The sequence below is a fragment of the Haemaphysalis longicornis genome, unplaced genomic scaffold (assembly GCF_048455015.1).
Source record: "Haemaphysalis longicornis isolate Haplotype H1 unplaced genomic scaffold, Haemaphysalis longicornis Haplotype H1 scaffold_4, whole genome shotgun sequence".
Taxonomy (NCBI): domain Eukaryota; kingdom Metazoa; phylum Arthropoda; class Arachnida; order Ixodida; family Ixodidae; genus Haemaphysalis; species Haemaphysalis longicornis.
The window spans coordinates 31,725,029-31,749,358 of NW_027526361.1; the positions used below are offsets into that span (position 1 = coordinate 31,725,029).

At 47.3% G+C, this 24,330-nt stretch overlaps 1 protein-coding gene across 1 annotated transcript in view; it reads right to left on the reverse strand.

The window, feature by feature from the left end:
• The window catches only part of Fra (neogenin protein frazzled), a 260,099-nt gene that overhangs the window by 37,031 nt on the left and 198,738 nt on the right, over positions 1-24,330 (reverse strand). The window contains exons 2-6 of the mRNA XM_077706334.1: positions 14,782-14,950; positions 4,554-4,699; positions 3,299-3,589; positions 1,333-1,486; positions 107-249 (exon numbers count right to left, since the gene is read on the reverse strand). Coding sequence (XP_077562460.1) covers positions 107-249; positions 1,333-1,486; positions 3,299-3,589; positions 4,554-4,699; positions 14,782-14,950 — 903 coding nt within the window. The remainder of the gene's footprint in view (positions 1-106; positions 250-1,332; positions 1,487-3,298; positions 3,590-4,553; positions 4,700-14,781; positions 14,951-24,330) is intronic.

Below are 24,330 nucleotides of genomic sequence, written 5' to 3' on the forward strand. Positions count from 1 at the left end.
AGAAATCAAAAAAATCAATCCTGGGGGGTCGCATCTGGCACAAAAATTTGACCCTGAAAGGGTTAATGCAGTGTGACAGGCGTGAAGAAGCAGCGCCGAAGTGTACCTTGGACCTCCACGGTGGCACTGGCGTCCACAGAGTCCTCGTGGTTCTCAGCTCGGCACATGTAGGTGCCCTCGTCCGCTTCCTGGATGCTCTCGATCTGCAGGCTGCCCACACCCACTCTTCGGAACCGGCTGTCCAGCAGCCTGCGAGGGAGGAAGCGCACAAACAGCGCACTTGAACAGGACCTGTGTCTGTGTCTGGGAACCATCAGACATCAGACATCAGACATACATTTGGTTGTATTTTTCTCTTCATGATCCTTGCTGTTCGCCAAGTTAGGGTCAGCAGCTTCAGTCAAGCTGTTTTTTTGGAACTTTTACTGGATCTTTTTTTGAGCTTTTTGCAGCATTTACTGCAAGCCCCTGTCATCATGTACACAATGATGATGAAATAAACGTATTATTATTCTTGTTATCTTTGAGAACAAGAACGAGTACGTGCTTTCACACTTTGCTTTGTGTATAATTAGTGCTTGGTATGCACTTGGCAGGCATTCTCAGATAATGAATGGCAGTCTACCGTTGTCCCTGAAGAAGAAGGTGTATGACAGCTGCATCTTACCAATACTCACCTACGGGGCAGAAACTTGGAGGCTCACTAAGAGAGTTCAACTTAAACTGAGGTCAATTCAGCAAGCAATGGAACGGAAGATGACAGGTGTAACGTTAACGGACAAGAAGAGAGCGGAGCGGGTCAGGGAACAAACGCGTGTTAAGGACATACCAGTATTAGTAGAAATTAAAAAGAAGAAATGGGCGTGGGTAGACCATGTAATGTGAAGGCAAGATAACTGTTGGTCATTAAGGGCAACAGAGTGGATCCCTAGAGAAGGCAAGCGTGGCAGGGGGCGGCAGAAATTTAGATGGGCAGATGAGATCAAGAAGTTTGCGGGGATAAATTGGTCACAGTTAGCACAGGACCGGGGTAATTGGAGATCCATGGGAGAGGCTTTTGCCCTGCAGTGGGCGTAGATAGGCTGGTGATGATGTGCAATAATTCTGTGTCGTCCATATTTCGTTCCTTTTCGCTTTTGCTTTGCCCTGCCTAGTGTTAATGCACTGGCCCTCTTCACAGCCATCTAAATGCTATCCACTTTCTCGTGGATGAACTGCTCTACCTTCTTGCACACATGCATAGCAGGAAGATGACCTACTCCAGCGAAATCAGTCTCTACCACAGGCTGAGAGGCAAGTTTGCAGTGCAGTGTAAAAACAGCATCCTCTTACGACATGTCAATGGTGACGCCATCCTTGAGCCAGGTAAGATTGGGACGCGGGTTTCCGTTAGCTGCGCAGTCGAGGGTCACGTTGGCTCCTTTCACTGCCACAGTGCTCTTGGGGGCTGCCACAAATGATGGTGCAGATATCTTGTTCGCATCATCTGTGTAGAAAAAAGAAACAGCCACCAAGAATGTGAGTATCTAAGATCTCTGCAACGCCACGCTTTTACGGCAGAAAATTAAGCAAACTACCAGTAGAGAAAAAACATGTAAAATGTGTCTGGTAGTAATTATTTTTCATTATGATTATAAACAACTTTTTTCTTTGTGTGTAAGAAAGGAGAGAGGGAATAGAAAAAAAAAAACGAACTGATGATTACTATACTCCCTAATGCGAAATTTGTGTGCAGTGCAAACTGCAGTCTTCTCAGTTACGGTGCATATCTGCTATGTCTAAGGAAGTGATTGCGTGATCAACGAACGCACAGCGGCCCAAACCATTCTTTGCATAGCTGCAACAAGTGTGCCACTATGGCAGACAAATTGGTCGCAATGTACTACATGCCCAATTTTTTTAGCAAGTTCAAGTATTGGTATATGCCTGTAAACTCTAAGGTCACGTTTTTTACTGACTGGTGCATTGCTTGCGTAAAGTGGCTCTGTATGTCCTCACTAGAGGTATCTTGTCACTCCCTAAAGGTGAGCAATGTCATTTACATTAAATTTATGCGACAATTGTTATTTAGAACCCCTAGGTATGCGAATTTATATCTCTTAGGTATGGAGTTGCTTTACAACCCAAGCTTCGATGAATGACGATTTGTTGCCTGCACTAACATTAAGACACTTAAAAACACCAATTGCAAGGGGATAATAAAAACACTGTAAGGACAGCCATGATTCCAAGAAAAATAAATGGTGAAAACACAGAGTCATCTACCTGGCTACTGTGGCTTCAAATGGGGACATTAAAAGAAAGAACTTGCTTTAGCTTATTGGAAATGTTTTTTTGGAAACTCCCTTGAAAAGGAAGCTTCTTCAAAGGTCTTTGGTTAGCTCAGGTAATTTCAGAGAGACAGCCTTTGTTAGATGATGGTCCTCGTTTGAACATAACAAACTTTTATAACTGCAAAGTTTTTCAGAAAGCTTTTAAGGTGGCATTCAGATGAATTACCTTTTTTTTTCTTTGCAAAAACTAGCTCCACCACTGCACTGTGCATCACAACACTGTGTTCTCTTTTTCTCTATCAAAGTGGAAGAATTGTATCTTTGCTCACATAACAAAGCCCGCTACGTGCAGAAGGAGGCTCACTCCCCTTCTGCTACTAGCTCTAGAAGCATTCTTTTCTAATTGTGTACCTACTCCCAGAAGTTTCTCATGGCTGCATAAGTGTAATATTGCAGTGCCTAAACCAGTTCAGGAATTTTATTACAGTGTAGACCATTTTTAACGTAACCACACTGCTTATAGTGCGGGACGACCAGTTTGCCTCCTATAGGTGGTATTCATTGAACAGTTCAGCCGTCAATGTCTTCGTTTGGCAACATTGGAAACAGCCATGCACATGGCCGATGCACCACAGACATGCGCAGCTCGTGCCACTGCGCCCGCACACTAAAAAAAAAAAAAAAAAACCACCGGCGTGCATTGTCTGCTTTGTTTGAACCCAATTCTCAACGGTGGTGTCAACAGAGATGTAATTAATCGCACTCACATTGGACTAGAGGCATTACTTTGGGTTCGTTAGGGTATAGTTTGGAACGTCCCACACAAATCATGTGCTTAGTACGGACAAGCACCACCATCCCGCGGAACCCGACGTAACCAGTAACAGTGCACTCACATGGTTGTCTGCACGCGTGCCTCACCAGTGAAAACAAGCTATAACGTAACCACGCCACTTATAGTGCAGGACGACCAGTTTGCCTCCTACAGAACTCCCGCAGCAGGAAGAGGGGAGGATTGTGCGTACCGTAGGAGAGGCTGACGAAGAGGTTGCCAGCTGAGGAGACGCGGTTCCGCTCAGCAGTGCCGTGGTAGGCGCTGCACTGGTAGGCACCCTCGTCGGTGGTCTGCACGGCGTCCAGCTCCAGTGCACCGCTGGGCAGCACCAGCATGCGCGAGGGGTCCAGCTGCAGGCTCTGCTGGTCCTTGAGCCACACCACGTGCGCAGCCGGCAGTGCCAGGGCTGAGCACGGGAAGTACGCCGTCTGGCCGGGGAACAGGCGCAGGTCGCGTGGCTGCTCCTCGAACCGGGGCACGGCTGCAAGACGAGAATGCGCGGCGCCCCTAAACAGCTGGAGCACACAGCAGAATAGACTTTGCCCCCGTTGAAGGGGGGTCTAGACGGAAACGTGACATCGTGCTTGTTGAGTCTGCTCAAACGTGTGTGTGTATCTTTATATGTTTGTGCTCACATTTTCTAGGTCAAAGGCTACTGCTATTTTATAACAACACAATGATGGGGAGAATCCGAGAATGTACTATCGTGATACACTGAAATACAAACAATGGAGTGCGTGGCTTTCAGTACATGCCGGGCATCCTGGCGACGAGCCACATACGCGCAGTACAAACAGTTTACGAGAGTTTGTTTCCAACCTTGGTATGGAAAGCCAGTCGCTCGGCGTGTGAGCATTTTCGTTTGTCTTCCCACCGCATTCCACGCCTGCTCACGCGAGTGTTATCTAACTTCGTCACTGCGCTGAGTAAAAACGGCGCACGCAGGTATATTCCTTTTTTTTTTTATTTCGCGCCCGGCGTTAACAGACGATAGAAAGACGACAGTCTTACCATTCCATACCAAGGTTGTTCACGAACTCTCGTAACTTATTTCGACTGCGCACACGCGGACTGTCACCAGGATACGTGGCATGTCCTGAAAGCCACGTGCTCCGTTCGTATTTCGACGTATCACAATAGCACCTAGCTTGCCAATTCAGTTAGAACGGTGATTTGTGCTAGTTGGTGCGTATTCGACGGAATTCATAACAGTGCTAACAAACAGGGCAACAACACACGGGCAGTGCCATGTGCTGTCTTTTATTGTCCCATTTGTTAGTGCTGTTTTGAATTTCATTAGCTTGCTAATGACAAGTGCTCATTCAAGTTTTTGTGCCATAGCACACAACTCCTGGCAAGGAGCTGTGAACAGAAGCTCTAAAGTAGTGAAGAAAAGAAAGGAACACAAGAAACGGCCTCTTAGGGACTCTGAGGCAACCCCTTACCTGCCACTTGCAGCTTAGCCGACCGACTGAGCATGGTGCCCACGTTGGGTATGGTTGCCAAGCACTGGTAGACTCCTTCATCAGGCCGCTCGGTCCTTGTGTGGTGCACGCTACGGAAGTGCAGTGAGCCATTGGACAGAATCGACCTGCATCAAGGAGATAGCGGTGCACTTAAAATGAAACGCCAACATAAAATTGAATGCCTAAATTTCATGATTTAAGATGCTGAGATCTAACAGTTGCCTGGTCTGGCGCTTTTATGAAACCTAATTATCCTACTTGATCAGTGTTGCCTCATTCTCCCACTAAATTTAGCAGATTTTGAGACTGTCTGGTGGGGAGATAGGGAGATTGAGCAGCTAATGATTACTAGTAGATTTTTTGATGGGTTAAGCAATGTTTACTAGTGAATATTAACGTTTAAGCAGTTTAAGCCCAACTTAAAGGGACCCTGCAGCACTTACCACAGACAACTTGGAATGCAAGGATTATAATAATTCACCCAGTATCACTGCAGCTTCATGAGATAAAGAATTCCGCATAATCATTTTCTCTCAACTCGACTTGGACTATGTGACAAAGGCTGTAAGCTCTCTCCTGGAGAGGGGCGCGACTTGTGACGTTCTTTTTGGTGGCCTTCGACATACCGTATTTACTTGCTTAATGAGCCTACTAGCATAATGAACCCCCCGCCACACACACACACTTTTTTTCTTGAGAATTTACTTTGCATAAAAAACTGCATAAAAAATTCACTTTGCATAAAAAACAGAGCGGGAATATGTTTTTATCTTGGCATGGTCGCTGATGCTGTAGACCATGGTTTCTCAAAGTGGGTTCCGCGGAACCTAGGGGTTCCGCAGGCCCCTCCTCAGGGTTCCGCGAGCCACTGATAACTTTTCCCTGGTTCCGCAGTCGCAAAGTCTTATATAGTGAACTTGAGGTGCGATCGATCTAAGGAACCTCCATTACTCACGCCCGAGTGTCAGTAAGCACATCTCGGCGCATAACAGAAACGCGCGAGCTGCGCAATAAATCTCGCCAGCAGCTTGTAGCCAGCCAGACTCCGAAAACGGGATACGTGGTTAAACTATTGCACTTGAATCTCGGCCTTATATTACCCCCATGCGCATTTCTCCTGTTTGGAGATAGGTGCCGCTACCGTACGCATTCGCGTAAAGTCGACGGCAAAAAAAACGATACCCTTGCTTGCTTTCGAATTTATTGCACGTTAATGTAGCATGAACGGAATGAAAAATGGCAGGAGGGGGGGGGTTCCTTGGCACTTAACGGAACTTAGCAGGGTTCCCTGGGACCAACATGCTTGAGAACCCGTGCTGTAGACTATCGCAGCAACTTGATATCACACCGCAGTACACGCAGAAACGCTAAAAACGCATTCTAACAAAAAGAAATCTCACGAGTAGCCGGAGACGTGAGCGCAAATGCAGTGGCTCACAATTTAAAAATGATGGTGATGCTTAGCAGCTTCCTCTTTGTAACGGGGTGCCTTAGTCTTAATGCCACTGTACAATCCCCTCAGCAATAAAAAAAATTAAAAAAACTCGTATGGTATTTTTGTGCTAGTCTGACTTCTTCGTTCGGATGCCTTCCTAGCCACTTCTCTGCTCTTTTCCCACCGACATTCTAACCTTTTTTTACTAATCTCTACTGATTTCCAATACACTTTTTCGTTAACCTCGAAGCCAAGGGCTTCTGGAAGCTGGATGTCTCCCTCACTGAGGACTGAGCGAGGAATGGGCGGGACTGGGCGGGTAATACCAAAGGGAGTGCATTGCTTTTTGAAGCCCGGGCAGGTTGCATGCCAACAAAAACGCTTATCCGTGAGCAAGTATACAGGAAGAACTGTGTGCAGGTTGCGGCAGGGAGCCAGAAACCATGCGTCATGTTGTAACGGAGCCCAGGCTTCAAAAAGCAATGCACTCCCTTTGGTATTATCAAAGAAATTTTCCCACATGACCTCCCCCTTCCCGATTCTAATCTCCCTATTCTGATCCCTCACTTTCCTTTTCTCGATTCTGTAGAATCTGGTATTAGGAATGAAGTGGTAGTAGAATCGGCAAGTGGGATTCGGTAGAATAGAGTCTGTAGAGTCGGGAAGCGGGACATTGCGCTAGGGAATGGGAGGCATGTAGGCTTCCTAAATTGCGCGCTTGTGGAGTGCCACCTGCTGAACACAAAACAAGCCTTCTCGCGTATAGTGCCATGAAAGTGGCGCGGCGTGCGAACAAAGCCTCAAACGCACTCCACACTTCTTCCCTGCTATGTGCTGTTCTGCAACTTTGCAATTACGCTCCATGGTTTTGTTCAGCTGTGTACCGACCCCTTTTTGTGCTCCTGGTGGTACATGGTGTACAATGGTCCCTTACATGAGCTACACAGCCGGTTTTAAGCTGAAGGTGGTGGAGCATGCGTTGTAGCGTATGAAAACTGCACGGCTGGGCAACACTTTAGTGTTGACCTAGCGTGTGTTCACTACTGGCGAAAACAAGATCGGTTTGAGTTTTCGCGGGCCCAAAGAAGGGAAGTTTCCTGGTGTGGGAAAAGAAGTTTTGGAATGCCTTGGTGGCATGGAAGACAATGCGCTGTGGGCCGACGACAAATGTGAAGTGGCAATCGACTTCAGTGAGGAGGATAATCGGGGCCACTAGCATGTAGTGAATAAAAAAGAAATTTCATTACAAAATTACCTACGTGTTTTTACTGGAAAGGTAAGGTTTTGGCAGCGCTTTTCTAAGCATCTTTATTGTATGAAACTCCAACTTCTAAAAATCTGTTGCAACTTTTCCCCATATAATGAACCCTCCCCCCAAATTCATGCCTAATTTTCTGAAAAAAAAAAAAAAAGTGGGTTCATTACGCAAGGAAATACGGTATCACAGGCCACGGAGTTTTCTCTTTTTCTCAGCAGTGTGGAGTAGTCTGTTTCGAGTGTGGTGTTAAACAAAGCAGGCATTGGTGCCTGCTCGCAAGCGCATGCTCGGGCTGGTAGGGTGTTTTTGAAGCAATAAACGCTTGTTGTCAAGTGGTCTGTTTGAAAGTGAAGTATTGTGTTTATCACCCCAACTCCACGCACACTTGAAACACAACAAAACGCTAAAACTGTATACAGGTTCAGGCACAGAATAGGTTTGAGCACAGCACTGCGGACGGCGGATCGTCACCAGAAATGCGAGAAATAAACTGTGGCATTGATTAGCAACAGCCAACACGACAGCCACCGCTGTAATTGTGTAATTAAAGCGGTACATAATGAGGGAAATTGAATTAATTGATTGATTATGAGGCTTAACATGCTGTGACGCTGCACAAGCGATAGGCGCACCGTAGTGGAGGGCTCCGGATTAATTTTGACCACCTGGGGATCTTTAACGGGCGCCAAAATATCAAACAAACAGACATGTTTGCTTTCCACCTCCACCGGAAAAGCGAATGCCGCCGCTGATGATGGGAATTGAGGAGAACGCGGTTGGTTTTCCCACATCTTTCACCTAGATTTGCGAGCTTACCGCTTCATTTGCACGTGTAATATTTGGCTCAAGTATTCCTGGCAGTGTAATCTAATTGTCGCACACTTTTGTTTGCACTGCTCCATGCGTGCTGCAGGGTCCCTTTAACAAGTTTATAACGATTATGAAAAAAAAAAATTATATTTCTAAGAAGCATTGTTCTGGCAGCCAGCCAGCCCTTCTTTAAAGTTCAGTGCTTCACTGGGGAGCTCGAAGAAATGCCTCTTTCTGTTTGAAAATTGCGCTCAGCTGTAACCATTTTTATAGCCAGTAGCAAAGTGATGTGGCATGTCAGCTCACGCACAGCGAACACAATGATTTCAGGAGTGCAATGAGTTAATGCGAGCAAAAATGCCACCACCCACACAAATTCCCTACAATACAGTCGAAACTCGCTATAATGAAGTTGTATCGGGAGAGCAAATTAGTTTGTTATACTATTTGATATTCGTTGTAACAGTAGAGGTAAAAATCGGCTCTAAAAAATCGAAAATCTGGCTCGTGCAAAAATACTTGATAGAAAAATGCATTTTTTTACGCTTTGAATCCACTATACACAAGGTAACCCCTACCTTTCTCCTGAGTGCATTTCAAGCTCAATGAACCAGAACATGAGTACGTGAAATTACAACAGAACCAAGTTCACTTGACGGAACTGGCCTGCGTCCTTATTTATTTGATGAAGGATGTGATCTTCATCTGGTGGCTACGTTTCTACAGTGTACACGAACAAAAGGGTCTTTATACTACTGCAGTTTTGGACGACGGGTTTTTTTTTCATGTAGCTTTTCAGACTCCTGGTAAAATATTTCTTCGTTATATCCGATATCACGTGCGGCTCTCACGGCTTCAGTTTCGTTATAATAGAATAAAGGTCATTGAAATAAAGTGTGTCCAACCAAAGTTTGTATTTAGTTCGCTATAGCCGATAATTCGCTATATCTGTGTTTGCTATAACGAGGTTTAACTGTATGTGATTTGATGCGACAGGCCTGTTATGAAGTATGCTGACTGGCTGAGTGTGTCGCATGCGCCACCACATGGTGGCAACCAAATGAGATTATGCGTAGTGGCAAAGTTTGATCATATATCCAGCTGTGAAAGATACATGATTACTCAAACTTATGTGTGCCTGTAACAGAACGACTATCTTGCCACATTGTGATTAAGTACCATAGAAGTGTACACTCCTAATTCATATTCTCCTAATACACTCCTAATTCATCCCGCTTCCTTCGTACGTTAAAACTGTTTCACCTAACTCAGTTGGTAACTGCACCTACGAGGGGCGAACGCATTCTCGACTTAATTTTTACAAACAATCCGAGAAACGTTGTAGTCCATGTCCTTGATGAAATTAGTGACCACAGGGTAATACACTGTTCTCACCCTCTCCCACTTCCTAACAAGGAAACAAAGCCTAAACGCATACTTAATTACAAAAAAGCTGATTGTGAAAAAATTAACTGTATGCTAACTGAGTTTTCGAGCTCCTTTTCGAGCGAATTTAATCATTGTACAACTAATGAAAACTGGATAGTGTTTCGTGACTTCCTTAAGAAAATTGAAAATACGTGTATTCCAGTGGTTTCCTTCACATCACAAACAAGTGCTCCTTGGTTTACGAAAAAGGTTAAACAGTGCCTAAATAAAAAGAAAAGAGCCTACAAAAAGGCTTCGCAAAGCAATAGTGTCAGTACTTGGAACAAGTATAAAGAATTAGCTCGGGAATCGGAAAAAGCCATTAAAGAAGCTAAGGATTATTATTTTAATGATACGCTGCCGAATTTGTTAAAATCTGATACAAAAAAGTTTTGGCGCGTAATTAACCCCAAAGATACGGACAGTGTAATAACACTAAAGGACGCAAATGGTTGCATTGTACCCACCTCAGAATGTGCCCACGTATTAAACAATGTTTTTAGTGAAGTTTTTACCGACGAACCCCCCCTTGACGAGTCCTGTACCGTCGCTCCTACCACAATAACTTACCCAAGCGAGCCCATCATCGTTACTGAAGTTGGTGTATCCCGTGCAATTGCTAGACTTCCGCTTCGCCCCAGCCCTGGACCTGACGGCATCAGCTCAAAGCTGCTAAAGTTAACTAGTCACGTATCGTCGTTTTTATTGTGCCTTATTTTTCAACAATCGCTTGATTCTGGGTGCGTCCCTGACGATTGGAAATCTGGTCATGTCAAACCCATTTATAAATCTGGCGAACCCTCATGTCCAAAAAACTACCGCCCGATTTCCCTCACATCAGTTTGTTGTAAACTCCTTGAACACATAATTTACTCCCACATTATGCGACATCTCAATACTAATAAATTGTTATTCGATAATCAGCATGGGTTCAGGTACAAGCGGTCTTGCCAAACACAGTTGTTTGAATTAACCACGGATTTACACGACTCTTTGCACAAATTGGTTTATACAGATGCAGTATTTATCGATTCCTCCAAAGCCTTCGACCGCGTTCCCCACAAACGGCTTATCCGAAAAATAAATTGCCTAAAGTTAGACGTAAAAACTACCCGCTGGATTAATGAATTTCTATCTGGTCGCTCTCAAAAAGTAAATATAAATAATAATCTCTCCAGTTCCTGTTGTGTTAGGTCAGGAGTACCTCAAGGATCAGTTTTAGGGCCTTTATTATTCCTGATATATATTAATGACATTGCGAACAATATAACATCCACAATACGGCTATTTGCCGATGATTGTATAATTTATAGGCAGATCACTACCACCGATGACGTAGCTATTTTACAAAGCGATTTAAATACCCTCGCAGAATGGTGCCACGTGTGGGAAATGGAAATTAATACAGAGAAAAATAAGGTCAAGACATTTTCTTCGAAGCTAAATACTCCATTTCATCAATACAGGTTATGCAGTTCAACAATTGAACGAACCCATTCTTTCAAGTATCTAGGTGTGATATTTACTCCTGATTTAAACTGGACCATGCATATTGAGCACATAACAAACAAGGCACTAAAAAAACTTGGCTTTCTAAAGCGCCGTTTATATCTTGTGAACCATGTCACCAGTCTTCGAGCATACATTTCCCTCATCCGTACAACCCTCAACTATGCTTCTATTATTTGGAACCCTCACACAGCTATTCTGTCCGACTGTATCGAGTCCATTCAAAATAAGGCTGCCCGGTTCATTCTGCGCTCGTACTCGCCATACCAAAGTGTATCGGCATTAAAACAGATTCTTAATCTTCCAGACCTCAGCACTCGTCGTAAATTCTTCCGTTTGACCTTTTTTTCACTCTCTTTATCGTGGTGTTACATCTTTTTCGTGTGCTCATATTCTTCCAGCCCATTATGTGTCCAATCGCACTGACCACGATCGTAAAGTCTCGCCCATATTCGCAAGAACCAAAAAGTATCAAAATTCTCCTTTTGTGCTATCCGTAAGCGAGTGGAACGAGCTACCCTGCGAGATTGTAGCGGTGGATGACCCGTCTGACTTCCAATCTGCTCTGCGCAAATTTCTGAATGTGGAAAGTTCCGACTGATACTTCTTGTGTGCCCTGTTGTATCTTGTGAGCCAGTGCAGCGTTGATGTTCGGCTGCCTTGGCATTAGAATGTACTGCGGGTATGAAATGCGCTGTGTGGTAACTCCGTGTCGCTTCTTCTTCTTTTTTCTTTTTTTAAACAAATGTATCTTTCGCCCAGTTGTCTGTTCGCTCAGTGCGGTCTTTTTTACGCATGTTGACGTATGCCTTGTATGGATAGTATCCCCCCCCCCCCCCTATGTAATGCCTCTCGGGGCCTTTAGGGTATTCAAATAAATAAATAAAAATAAATAAAAAATATTTAGTCATCAAGCAGTGCGGCTGTTTTTATTGTTTGTAAAACATAATTTTAAGTCTACCAACAAGTTCTGAAAATTGTCACTTCTGCAGTGTCTTCTGAGCACCATTTATTTCCCCTTTGCCTTGGCTACTGCCTTTTTAAGGCTACGGTAATAACTTGAAACTTGAAAAGAAACTTGAGTGGAAATTTCCTACAGCCAATTTCGGACTGAGCTAATGGCTTCTGGAATGGTGGATTTATTAATGTGTTTTTTTTTTTCAGACTTTCAAATAAACATTAGATCAGCAAATTTCCTGGCGGTTTTCAAAAAAAAAAAAAAATGTGCAGTGCTCGCAGAGTTTTTTTTTTTACCATTCTGGCAGACTTCTTCGACACCGAGTTAGCTACTGCCTTTGGTTGCTATTTATTTTGAATTTTTGTACATAGGCGAAAAATGCAGGGAAAAGGGACAAAAAGCTGATTTTACGTCAGCTACACTGGGTCTCATCCCCCTTTACAAGGCAGTCAGGAATGACATATCATGTCATTCACTGCCCTTAATGCACAGAAATGCTGAAATCTGTATACTCAGATTTATATATTTCCATTCGTATTTTATTGTGTGGCAGCTATGCATTAAAAGGACATTAAAGTGTTAAGACAAGTTGGCATACAGGCCCACTGCGCATCTAACTCAGCACCAAATCGTGCGTCACTAGTGGCTAATTGAGCGTCACCATTGCAAGAGTTGCAGGGTTGACCATACAAATTGGCACTTGCGATGCAGTTTCTCAGGTGTCGCAAAAACCTTTTTCATTTTTCTCCGTTTCAGGTGGGTGTAGGCATCGGCAGTAACAGCCACTGGTCACTTTTAAAGTTCTGAATCTTTTAAACGAAGCCTTGGAAAAGCAAACTTGACAAAGTTCAGTACAGCATGTTGTTGGGCTGCTTCATCTTTTAAGTATAAAAACGGGGCATAAAAGACAGGGCTAGGGCAACAGAGACAAGACGGGCGCAGTAGTAGGAGACAGGACATGACTGTGCCCATCCTGTGCCCTCCGTCTCAGTCCTGTCTTTTAGGAGCAGTTTTTTTTTACTAAAAATTGACAAAGTTCAGTCTTTCTTTGGCACGAAGACAGAATGTTTGTATCTGCATATTCTTAGGTACTTTTGGATCATTTCCACTTGTTCGGCATTCATTCAGCCTTGTCAGCATATTTTTGTACTTGCTGTTCTACACCACAAATATTAAGGGCAGAAAGAAATGCCACCTCCAATGGTTTTATTGATAAGAAAATACAGCATTGTTTTTGTCATCGAATAAAAACTGAAATAGCAACAAAAGTTGTGATCTTTTGCCTAAAATAAAAGTTTAATCACCCTTTGGTGTCCTTTTAAAGGAGCCATGAAGAGAAAACACAAGTTTGGTTCATTCGAAAGATTGCCTCGTTAGAACCATAACGACACCACTTATAACGCAAACTTCGCTCAAATAAGCTACATAATTAGGAAAAACGGGAATGGTCATGCGACCCACCAGCTCATTTCCCGCAACAGAACCTATGCCGTCACATGGGCTAAGCTCTGCGATTGGCGGAGGCCGGCAAAAGCAAACGCATGTTAGGCAGGGCTTACAGTTTGCATAGCGAGCTAAATGCCCGTGAAACATACTGCACATTCTTTTTATGACAAAGAACGGTGGAGTAAACGGTTGAAGTTCCGAACGAACACGCAAGCGTGTGCGCCAATGCGTACGAAACAACCGCCTGGCCGAGCTCGACATCTCGCCGTCGCGCAGACGAATTTTCGGGTTCGAGGCGCTCTGACCTTGGAGGAAAAATGCCGTAAACACCGCGCATTGACGCTCGTATCTTTCTGGTCAAAGCAGAGAGCTCGCGCGAACGGCTTTCCATACACGACACCGGCCAACTGGCATAAACGATACTGCTACTGAAGTTGAAAATACGGCACATACGTACCAGTCTGTATTCGTCCGTGGCGACGGCGCTGACGAGGCAGCGGTGCCGACGGCAGGGCGTTCGTCTGTTGTGGCTATCGCGGAATGGTCGCTTTCCGGTCCACCGCGTATCCCACAACTCTTGCCGCTCGTGCACTTAGAAGCGTTGAGCGTTCAAGTGGTGTGAGGTTGTTAAATGCAAGCCCGAGCTCCTCGGCGAGAGTTTTGTTCTCCGGATCAGGCGATTCCATGACTAGGGCTGCGGGTGCACTAGGTTTTACTAGCATTTTTAAAATGGCCGCCGTCTCGGTCGACTCCCGCGTGTGGGTGCTATATGGAGTCGACATACTAAGTATCTGTTTCATGGACCGGCCCGTGTGACACCATTGCTCACGTCACCAAATGTGCAATTTTAGCGGGAGATTTAAAATTTTGGCTTAAATTGCCTTATTTCTCAGTGAATAAAGCATCATTTGCTTCCGGGAAAGCGCTTGGGGTACTATGAAACACCTAATCTTTCGAATAAAACAAACTTTTGTTTTCTCTTCATGGCTCCTTTAATTTCGTTGTCCCCATACTTTGCTGTGCGCTATTAGTAGTCTCAAAAGATTTTACCACATGCTCTCAGGTGCAAGTACACAAGCACACGCAAAGAAAACGGTCTTCCAGGTTGTTATTGCTGTGGTAAAAATGACTGAGAAATTCAAGTGCCATGCCACCTCACCAATTATTCTTTCAGATTGGCCTAGTTAGTAAAAGAAATCGATTGGCAATGTTTTAGCCTCATGAAACACGACTGCATGCTAAGGAGGCGGACGGGTAACAAACATCGATGACGTTACCAAAGTGACACTGATGCAACTTTACTAATTATGGCATCTTTGCGTGAAGATGATTTTCCAACACGTGCGTGGGCTCCCCGGCTTACCTCCTGGGGTCGTTGACAAGGTGTAGCAGGGCTCCCTCGCGCTTCCACGCAATGGTAGGCCTGGGCTCTCCCACGGCCGAGCAGTTCAGCAGTGCGGGGCTGTCTTTTGCGACCACGGTGTCCGTAGGCTCCTCCAGGAATCGCAGTTCAGCAAAGCTCACCTCCACACCTACAAGGGCGGCAGACAAAGAAGAAAAAGAAATTGTGGTTAGTAACTCTTTAGAAGAGAAGAAATTGGCTCATGAGGCAAACTATAATCAGAAGTGAGAGTTGTGTCCGTAATATTTCGTATGCACACACACGAACCACTTATATACAGCGTGCGTGCCTTTTGTGCGCATGAATGAGGGATCGTGATTGTGCTTTTGTGACACATCGCTGCCCTTCACAGCAACAAGAGCAGCTTGCTATTCTACTCTAGCACTGCTCCTCAGAAGGAGCGGATCGTAACCTTGGGAGCAGTGGGTGCGTCCCCCCTTCCCCAATCATGATGACCGACAACAATGGGGATGACAGGGAACACTTCTTTTTGGCTTGAAGCCAGGCACAAGCTCCGCAGAAGAAGATTTCTAGTTTTTTTTGTTTTTTTTTTCTGGCTGGAAGCCCTAATGTTATTCTGTCACAACAAGGTCAAAGACGGAATTTTACATTTAATGGGTTGATTGATTGATTGATTGATTGTAGGGTTTAACGCGCCGACGCAACGCAGGCGATGAGGCGCGCCGTAGTGGAGGGCTCCGGATTAATTTTGACCACCTGGGGATCTTTATCGTGCGCCGAAATCTCGTACGCACGGGCGTTTTTGCTTTTCGCCTCCATCAGAAAAGCGGCCGCCGCGGCCGGGAATCGAACCCGCGACCTCGTGCTCAGCAGATTTAATGAGTTGTCAACTTTCTTGTCAATTTAGGGCGTGCGCGCAGAGTCTAGGTTTTCGAGTACACCCTCGTGCGGGAGGATTCGCGCACGTTGCACGAGCGCCTTCCGCACCATCAACTCCTTTACTTTATAGGTGTAGAGGAAGCGATGTCCGCACACGTAAGCGGCTGCACCGCCGCTAAACGCTGCGAATGAAGCGCGTCTGGACAAGGGTGAGCACCGTGGTGCCGTCCTCGCTTCGGGACTGTCTTCTCCAACAGCACTGCTTGTCATATCCCACCCGATTTTGCGCTCGCTAAGCAGCGCTCGCATGCCAGAACCGCTGGGGTTGTCACCATCGCCCGCTTTCTGCTGGCCAGAAGCAGCCCACAAGCGGGCGGCAGCGACGAGCGACGGCGGAGGACATTGGCGGCAGTGTATAAATTTTTCGCTGGTCGCCGTCGCTGCGTGTGGTTACCCCTTCACCTTAAGGAACTCCCCGATTGCACGAGAACATGCGAGAACACGAGAACATACATATCTGTGATAGCCTAGTAGTGTTACTGTGATAGCGTGACTTCCCGAGATTGGCGTACCGAAAACAGAACTAAACCTGCGAACATCCAGAACATGCGAAGCACGTTCAGCCGTTCAGCTTAGGCTTAAGGGCGCGGGAGAGTGAAGTGTGCAGGGCTAACGCGCTGACGTTACTATTACGATTCTCGTCATACACGCGCGCACAAAGCGGCAGGCAGCACGCAGACTCGCGCCCCGCAGAGCGAGGAAGACGTGCCCGAAGGATGCACTGCGCGAAGGCGAATAAATCGGACAAGGCCGTGACTAACGGACGACACGAAGGGCCACGGAGAGAAAGCGCCGACCATGCGCGCACTGCCGGATATGCAGGCGGCGGCGGGCGTGCCCTGATGAGGTGGGCGTGATCGAAGCGAGAGCGCTAACCCTGACGCCTCGTCCGCGTCAAGCCAGCGCACGCACGAGTCGCGCCCCCGAGCAAAAAGAAAGTTCGGATGGGAAGATTGCGTGCATCGCCAACTCTCCGCAGGAAGCCGTCTGTCCTTCAACACAATTCGTCTCGCAATGCGGGGCCCGCAAAGCAGTTCTGCGTCCTGCCGGACGGCCTACTTTCTTCTCGCCGTCCCCGTGCAGTGCCCGTTCGTGCTTCGCGAATGGAAGCGTCTTTAGGGTGCCGAGCTATTGCCGGACACTGACGCACCAAGGAAAACGTACTTTTGTAACAAGCCTCAAAAGTTCAAATTGTGGTTATGACAGTTATGAGGCTGTGAAGCAACTAATGATGATGATGATGATGATGTTCATGCGTTTACGCCATTTACAACGTGCGGGTGAGAGTTCTCTGGCGGGTCTCCCCTAACCTTAAATAATAATAAAAAAACAAATGAATAACGCAGGCACTACACGCGCTGAGAGTTCAGAACGAGTAAAAGTACACAGAAGCGTGCCAATGTCCCAGCTGGCCCACGTACAGTCTTTGTCAAAATTTTCTAGGCTAAGCCGAAAGTGCGCAGGCCGCAAAAAATTCAATGTACAAGCTTACGTCCCGAGCGAGGCTGAAACGTTTTATGCGGGAAAGCTAGAGAAAACACCTTTTTTTCTTACTGTCATAAAATATTTCTGTCCTATCTAAAGAGAAACCTTATTCCTTGAATTCTTTGCAGTCGAGAAGGCTTAGGATTGGAATAGAAAATTTTGACAAAGGATGTAGTACATATCACAGCTGGCCTGCGCGTTGCAGTTGAGAACTTAAGGATTCATTTATACCACGTGGGCCCGTGCACCGATATTTCGCCACAATGTCGTTTTTGCTTTTCGACTTCACCTGAGAAATCCCCCCCACTACCACCGGGGATCAAATCCGCGATGCCCAGACGGGCAACGCTTTAGCCACTGCAGCATGTGGTGGGTGCAACAAGCCTGAGATCAAGAGTTTAATATTTAGGCATACTGTTGGCCCGGAGGCCGTTACAGGGGTGGGGTTACAGCACAAATCGAAGAACAACAAGGAAATAAATTAAACAGAGTGTACACAAACTATACATCCGTATTGTCACTTGAAAATATGTGTGAATTTAACACCGCAGAAGTACAACAGAGCACACCTAACAGTAACATCTATAAGCAAACAAATGCAACCAGTTTGATAGAATTTTTTTTTTCACAATGCACTTCTTGCTTAGGACATCACTCGCTTCAGTTTGTCCTCAAACTGTGTTACAGAGTCACTCTGGATAACGGTTGTTGGTAGTGCGTTCCATTCTTTTATTGTTCGGGGAAAAAATGAATTGGCGTATGCATTAATGTGTAGTTGAGAGATCCGGAAAATATGTTCATGTGTACGTCTTAGGGTTCTGCCTCGTAGTGGTACTAAGTATTGAGAAGTGTCTATTTTAAAATGATTTTTCCAAAGTAAGAAAAGAAGCCGTAGTCTAGCTAGGCGGCGTCGTTCGGCTAGGGAGGGTAAATTAAGTAATTGCAACATTTCAGTAACGCAATCGGTCCGAGAGTAACGAGACAAAATAAATCGGGCTGCTCTTCGTTGGACTCTTTCAGTTGTCAGACAGCGTGCCAAAGGATGGAGCTCGAATGACAGCGACTGGGGAGATATCACCGACCCCGACTCCAAAGTTTTGACATACTACTGCAATCGCATATTCTCAGTCGCGACGAGCGCAAGTCTAGCCAAAACGCTAGAACTCTACGGGTTGAGGCGCGCGTTAGTTCAAGGCAGCCTGCGAGCAACGATCGAGGCTCGCCCAGGCGGTGACAGGCCGAGCTGCCCTCATCAACGACGAATCCGGGTCACCTCAAAAAGCGCAATCACGACGTCATGTTCCCCTGAAACGCGGAGCATTTCTTTTTCTTTTTTTTATCCCACTTGCGGGATGCACGCGTCTTTACGGGATGGGCGTGACCAACAAACAGCGGCATCCAGCGCGGACAGGCCTGCGTGCCAATTTGCGTGTCGACGAGGTCAGACGGCTGTGATGAGATTCTGCGACCAGAAGAACAGGGACCCAAAGGTGAACAGCGGCAGTATCGTGACGGCAGGCGTACTTTCTCTTACACCGTATTATTGAGGTTTTGATTGATTGATTGTAGGGCTTAACGCGCCGACACAACACAGGCGATGAGGCGCGCAGTAGTGGAGGGCTCCGGATTAATTTTGACCACCCGGGGATCTTTAACGTGCGCCGAAGTCTCGTACACACGGGCCCTTTTGCTTTTCGCCTCCATCAGAAAAGCGGCCGCCGCGGCCGGGAATCGAGCCCGCGTCCTCGTGCTTAGCAGCGCAACACCTTAGCCACTGAGTCACCGCGGCGGGTTATTGAGGTATAGAGAGTGAGCCATAAAAACCTTTGCGGTAACTGCTTCGTATACCTGTTATACCACTGTCTGATTACTCTTTCAGGGCACAGTCACATTGGTAACAGTACGCGAGAGCGTTTGTTTCGCACTGAAAAACGCGGACGTCAAAGAGCAACCCGAACGACCTAAAAATAAAAAAAAAAATGTGGTTGATCCCTCTTCCGTAGGAACCGGTAAAACACGAAAGTGAAATGTGCCTTAACAAAAGCAGTAAAGTGTATTGTGCATCGATATGAAGTTGCACATCGCAATTTATATTTCGTCGGTATGGCACCGTTATACGCATCGACGTTAGACACTGGATTGCACGCGCCGGAGCATTGCGTAAATCCGACTGAAACCACATGCAGGCGCTCGCAAACCGTCCGTGCGAACGAAACCAAACGGGTTGTCAACGAATCGTTTGGTGAACACACGGTCCGCTGCAGCGAAAGAAGCAGCAGACCGTGCCACGAGCGTGACATTCGCAGGTCGGCGTCGATCTTACTCCGCGGTCATGCCTTACAGTCTTCTCCGCAGGTTACGCTGCACGTCCCCGTACACGTAGGCGCTGGCATGAGGCGCCAACTGTCAGCGCTCATTAGCGTCATAATGCACTACTTCGCTTCGCCTCTCCTATAGACGGTAGCACCATTTGAAGGGAAGGATATAAGGCGCGTTTGTCGTCGTGTTTACGCGTCTGTTCATAGCGGCGCAGTCTCGAGCGCGTTTCCTACCTCCCGTTCCGGCGAAAGAGTTCGCGGTTCAAATCCCGGCGCAGCCGCGTCAATCGAAGTTTTTCTGGCGATGTCATTTCCGTGACGGATATGACGTCAGTCAGATCTTGGTGGACCCCGGCATAAAACACTTTCGTTTTACAAAAAACAGTGCTTCTCAATTTGGGGTCATAACCGCGTGATGCACCCCTTGCTGATAACGTGTCCTGACGACTGTTCTAAGCCTCCTGTCGTGCAACATTGCGTGCATGCAGAGCAAAGCGCGGTTGCCGCTCTGCTGCCGCCTTCTGGGAATCGACACCGGATTTGCTCGATCGCGCGCCCCGGCAGCGCATGCAGGCCGAGCGAGTACGGCGTCGAGTTCTGTCGGTGTTCACGCGGGGCGGATTAGGGCCACGGCGATGCGTCTTCTTTAACGGGGGCACTGCTCGATCCGGAAAAACGGAGGGGGCAGCGACGGCAGTCGGCGGGCGCCCAAGGCCTTCCCAATCGAGACCTTTCGTGAACGCGCCACAGACGGAAAGACGCACAGGGTTCATCGACCAGCGAAGGACGAAAGGGTCGCCGCTTCACTTCTCGCCTTGGCACTCACGCGACTGGATTCTCACCGAGCGCCTTTCATTCGACGAGACGCGCTGCAGATCCTGTTCGACACAAAACGTGACATTACAAAACAGGTGCAAGCTGGAGATGCCCAAAAAGAACGTCGTTCGTCTTTTAACACGAAACTGTTTTATTTCCGGATACACAAATATTTCACTGACGTCATATCCGTCATCGAAGTGACGCCAGTACAACGAAGCAAGCGGCCTGTAGAGAGTGCACCCCTGCACACAAGGTCTTCTTGCGGGGAAGCAACCTTTAGCACTAAAGAGTACGTTATACTTAGCGTTGTTCGTTTTCGGGTTTTATGTTTTAAGACGAAAGTGTTTTACGCCGGTATACTCCAAGATTTCACTTACGTCATATCCGTCACTGAAATGACGCCGGTGCACCTTTGCCGAATCGACCCGCCAGCAGGACGTCGCTCGCCAAGCACACCCCACAAGACAGCCGCCGACCCGAAAATCATGCTCAGCTGCAGATTTAGCTGCACATTTCACTTTCGTGTTTTACTGATTTCTATGACAGTGGAATCAACTACAGTTTTTCTTTATCTTTAGTACACGAGCACAACAGCCTACTTAGTTCTCCTTCGCGAAGCAGATCAGTCCCAAGTACAGCCTTACTGATACGAACTTGCACATTGATCCATAACGAACTGTGGTTTACACAGTAACCCATCGCTAAACCAGGCAGAAACAATGACCCATCTTCACCAAGCAGCATCACAAGTATTTCTTGGATGACATGCGGGGAGGGCGGTAGGAGAGGAGTATTATGAAGGGGGTAGTGGATGACTTGATTAGGGGCCTTAAAAGGCGAAACGGCTACGAAGGAGGCAGTCGTCCCTCAGCTCTCCGTGTAGCGAAAGTGCATTACAAATTTTCCGCTTTATACCGGTCACCCGCTTTTGCTTGGGACAGAACTGTTGAACTAATCTGTCGTGTCATAGACCACCAGTAAATAAATTTATGGCTTATGGCGTTTATAGCTAATCTCATTTTACTTTACATTGTGTTTTAACTTGTCGAAGTATTGCCCCCCCTACCGAGCTCCCAATTTACGTAATTACCTTCCTGTTTTTAACGATCTTTTAGGCAAATGAATAATCGCATAAATACGAACAAATCGATTCTTCAGCGAGCTCTCTGCCAGTAACAGTTTAAGCAACTGATTCACTAGTGTTCTCAGGGGCTTCGCATATATTAGCGCCAGTGTCACTTAGCACATTCTTAACACCGCAGGAGAGACAGAGAAAAGACGACACGAGGACGGAAAAAATTTGGCCCATCTCCCCGCGAGGGGGACTCGAGTAAATGCGTCGCATAGGGGGTGGGTGTATTGCGTTAACGCTTAGTGTTTGGGGAATTGGTGGTAGTGAATGCGTTGTATCAGCAGCTTCTTGACGTAGTTTGAATGAGTCAAGGATATAAGGCGCGTTCGTAGCCTCCCATTCTGTGTCGGCTTTGTGGCGCAGTGGGTAGAGCACCATGTACATTGCGTTCCGCCCGCAGGGTCGAGGGATCGAAACCAGGCGCCGGGTAGTATTTTTTTATATAGTGTAGGGGGAGGGGTGCCGACTGCGACTACGGACGTCAACGCGGGTGACATCGTGAGTTACTGAAATGCTCTGCATTTAAAAAAAAGAAAGAAAAGTGAGGTCATCTCTCAGCAAAAAAAAAAAAAAAATGGTCCAGCGCAGCTCACTACACTTACAATTCGACCCGCAATATATAACCGACAGCCACAGTCATCCCGCCCCTCACTAACGACATTCTCGAATAACGAAACTGCACTCACGTAAGGCGAAGTAACGGATTGATAAGGAACTGACTTCCGCTCTCTCTTTCTCTTTCTCTCTCTCTCTCTCTCTCTCTCTCTCTCTCTCTCTCTCTCTCTCTCTCTCTCTCTCTCTCTCTCTCTCTCTCTCTCGTCGAGAGCGGGCAACGAATGACCCTCGCCAAAGTGTTGCGAAACCTTTCCAAGAGTTGCCCGTTAGTGAAAGGAAGAGGAACCAAAAAAAAAATGGCGGTATGATGCCCAGACGCGGAATTGCGAAAAACAGCCGCAAAGATTCGGCGGGGGGCGGCAGTGGGGGAGGAGAGAATCTGCGTTGTTTTTCGGTGTCTACTCTGTGCACCGACAGAAAAGCAGCAGCCACTGCCTTCGGAAGCCACTCAACATTTTATCTCGGCAATCTCCTTGCACTCGGTAGACGTTCGGAGATATCGATCGCGACAATCACCGCCAACGAAGTGGGGTCTCGCAAGTAAAATAAAAGGCTCCCCGTCACTCGTCCCAATCGTCGAAAAGGTCATACATCCGCAGGGGACACAAAGGCGCCGGTTTCCCGCCTCAATGGGACACGAGATCGGCGGGAACGAAGGCGCCATCAACTGGGCGCCGTGTGCCCCTGCAGTTCACAAGTTCCGAAAGAAGGGGGCAGGGAACAAAGAGAGAATCCGAACGCGGTCAATCGTGCCGCCAAATAAATGCCCGTTTCAGAAAGAAGAATAGCAACGCCTACTTAGAGAGGCCGCGTAGCCACATTCAACTGCTTACCACCCAAGGAGCCCATAACGACGCGACAAAAGAGGTCCCGACGGGAGATGTGTGCGGCACAATGAAGGGACGACGTGCCATTTCACGGTGGCTGCGGAAAGGGTGCGAAGAGCCGTCAAGGGGCCTTCTGCTCAACGAGGAACATAATGCACGCCCTAGCGCAACTCTCCTCAGTGACGAACCGCGCATGCGACGGGGAGTCCCTCTGTCGTCACAGCGGGGTGCGCTCGGCGCCGACGTCGCTCGTGGTTAGGGGAACGGCGATCACCCCCAGGAAAGACACGCGCCGATGGGCAACAACCACGGCACTCAGCGAACAAAGCAACCTCCGCTTCGGCCCTAATCCACCTTCAGTCACACTTGAAGCAAGTGGCCACCGGGCACGAACTTCGGCTCCCAGGCACAGCGAGAGAGACATTTCAGACAAGACATCAGCGTTCTGTGAAAGGCCCGAACTGGTCTTCGATCCGTGCCGCGATCAGGGGCCGCTGCGGGGAACGTGCGACCCCGTGTGCGCGACCAGCGGCCGAACTCGAAGGCAAACACTGCATGCGGTAGAAGGGAGCCGGCAGAAAAACCGCAAGCCCACACGCCCCTGCCCCGAGTAAACAAGGCGGCAAGCAACGAAGCAGCGCTTCTGTGAGGCACGCGCGGGGGAAGACGATGGCGGGAGGAACCCAGCCGCCCCAACTAGAGTGAACTATACCCAACATCGAGATGAATAAGCAAAGGAGTTTCCGAAGAGAATCGTGACAGCCTGCAGATGCCGCCGAGTCCCTTGGTACACAAGGCCTCTCGTGGCATTCTTCGTGCTGCTGTTGTGCACGCATGGCCAAGAGTAAACGTGACCTGGAAAGTGCCTGCTTTGAAAAATCACAACGAGCGAACACCACTAGTGGGGAAAGGGCCCGGAATTTAGCCGCGACACTCTTTGACTCAAGCCGGGAATTTCGGATGCGCGACACAACTTTTGATTTCTCTCTGGGACCCACAATTCACTACGGTGTAGCAGCTGGCGCGCCACTGATTGGCAGTGCTTGAGAGCAACCGAGCACGGAGACTGAATCCACGCCCTGAGGCGAGCTAATTTGATTCGAAGCCACAGTAACGTTGCTTCGTCGCGTAGTGAGCTGAACAAAACGCGATTTCCGCCGTGGACATTACTTTTTAACACGAAAGCGTTTTATTCCGGGATACACAAACATTTTAGTGACGTCATATCTGTCACGGAAGTGACGCCATTACAACGAAGCAAGCGGCCTGTAAAGGGTGCAACCCAGCACACAGGGTCTTCTTGCGGGGAAGCAACCTTTAGAACCGAAGAGTACGTTATATTTAGGGTTGTTCGTTTTCGGGTTTTATATTTTAACACGAAAGTGTTTTATGCCGGGATACACCCAGATTTCAC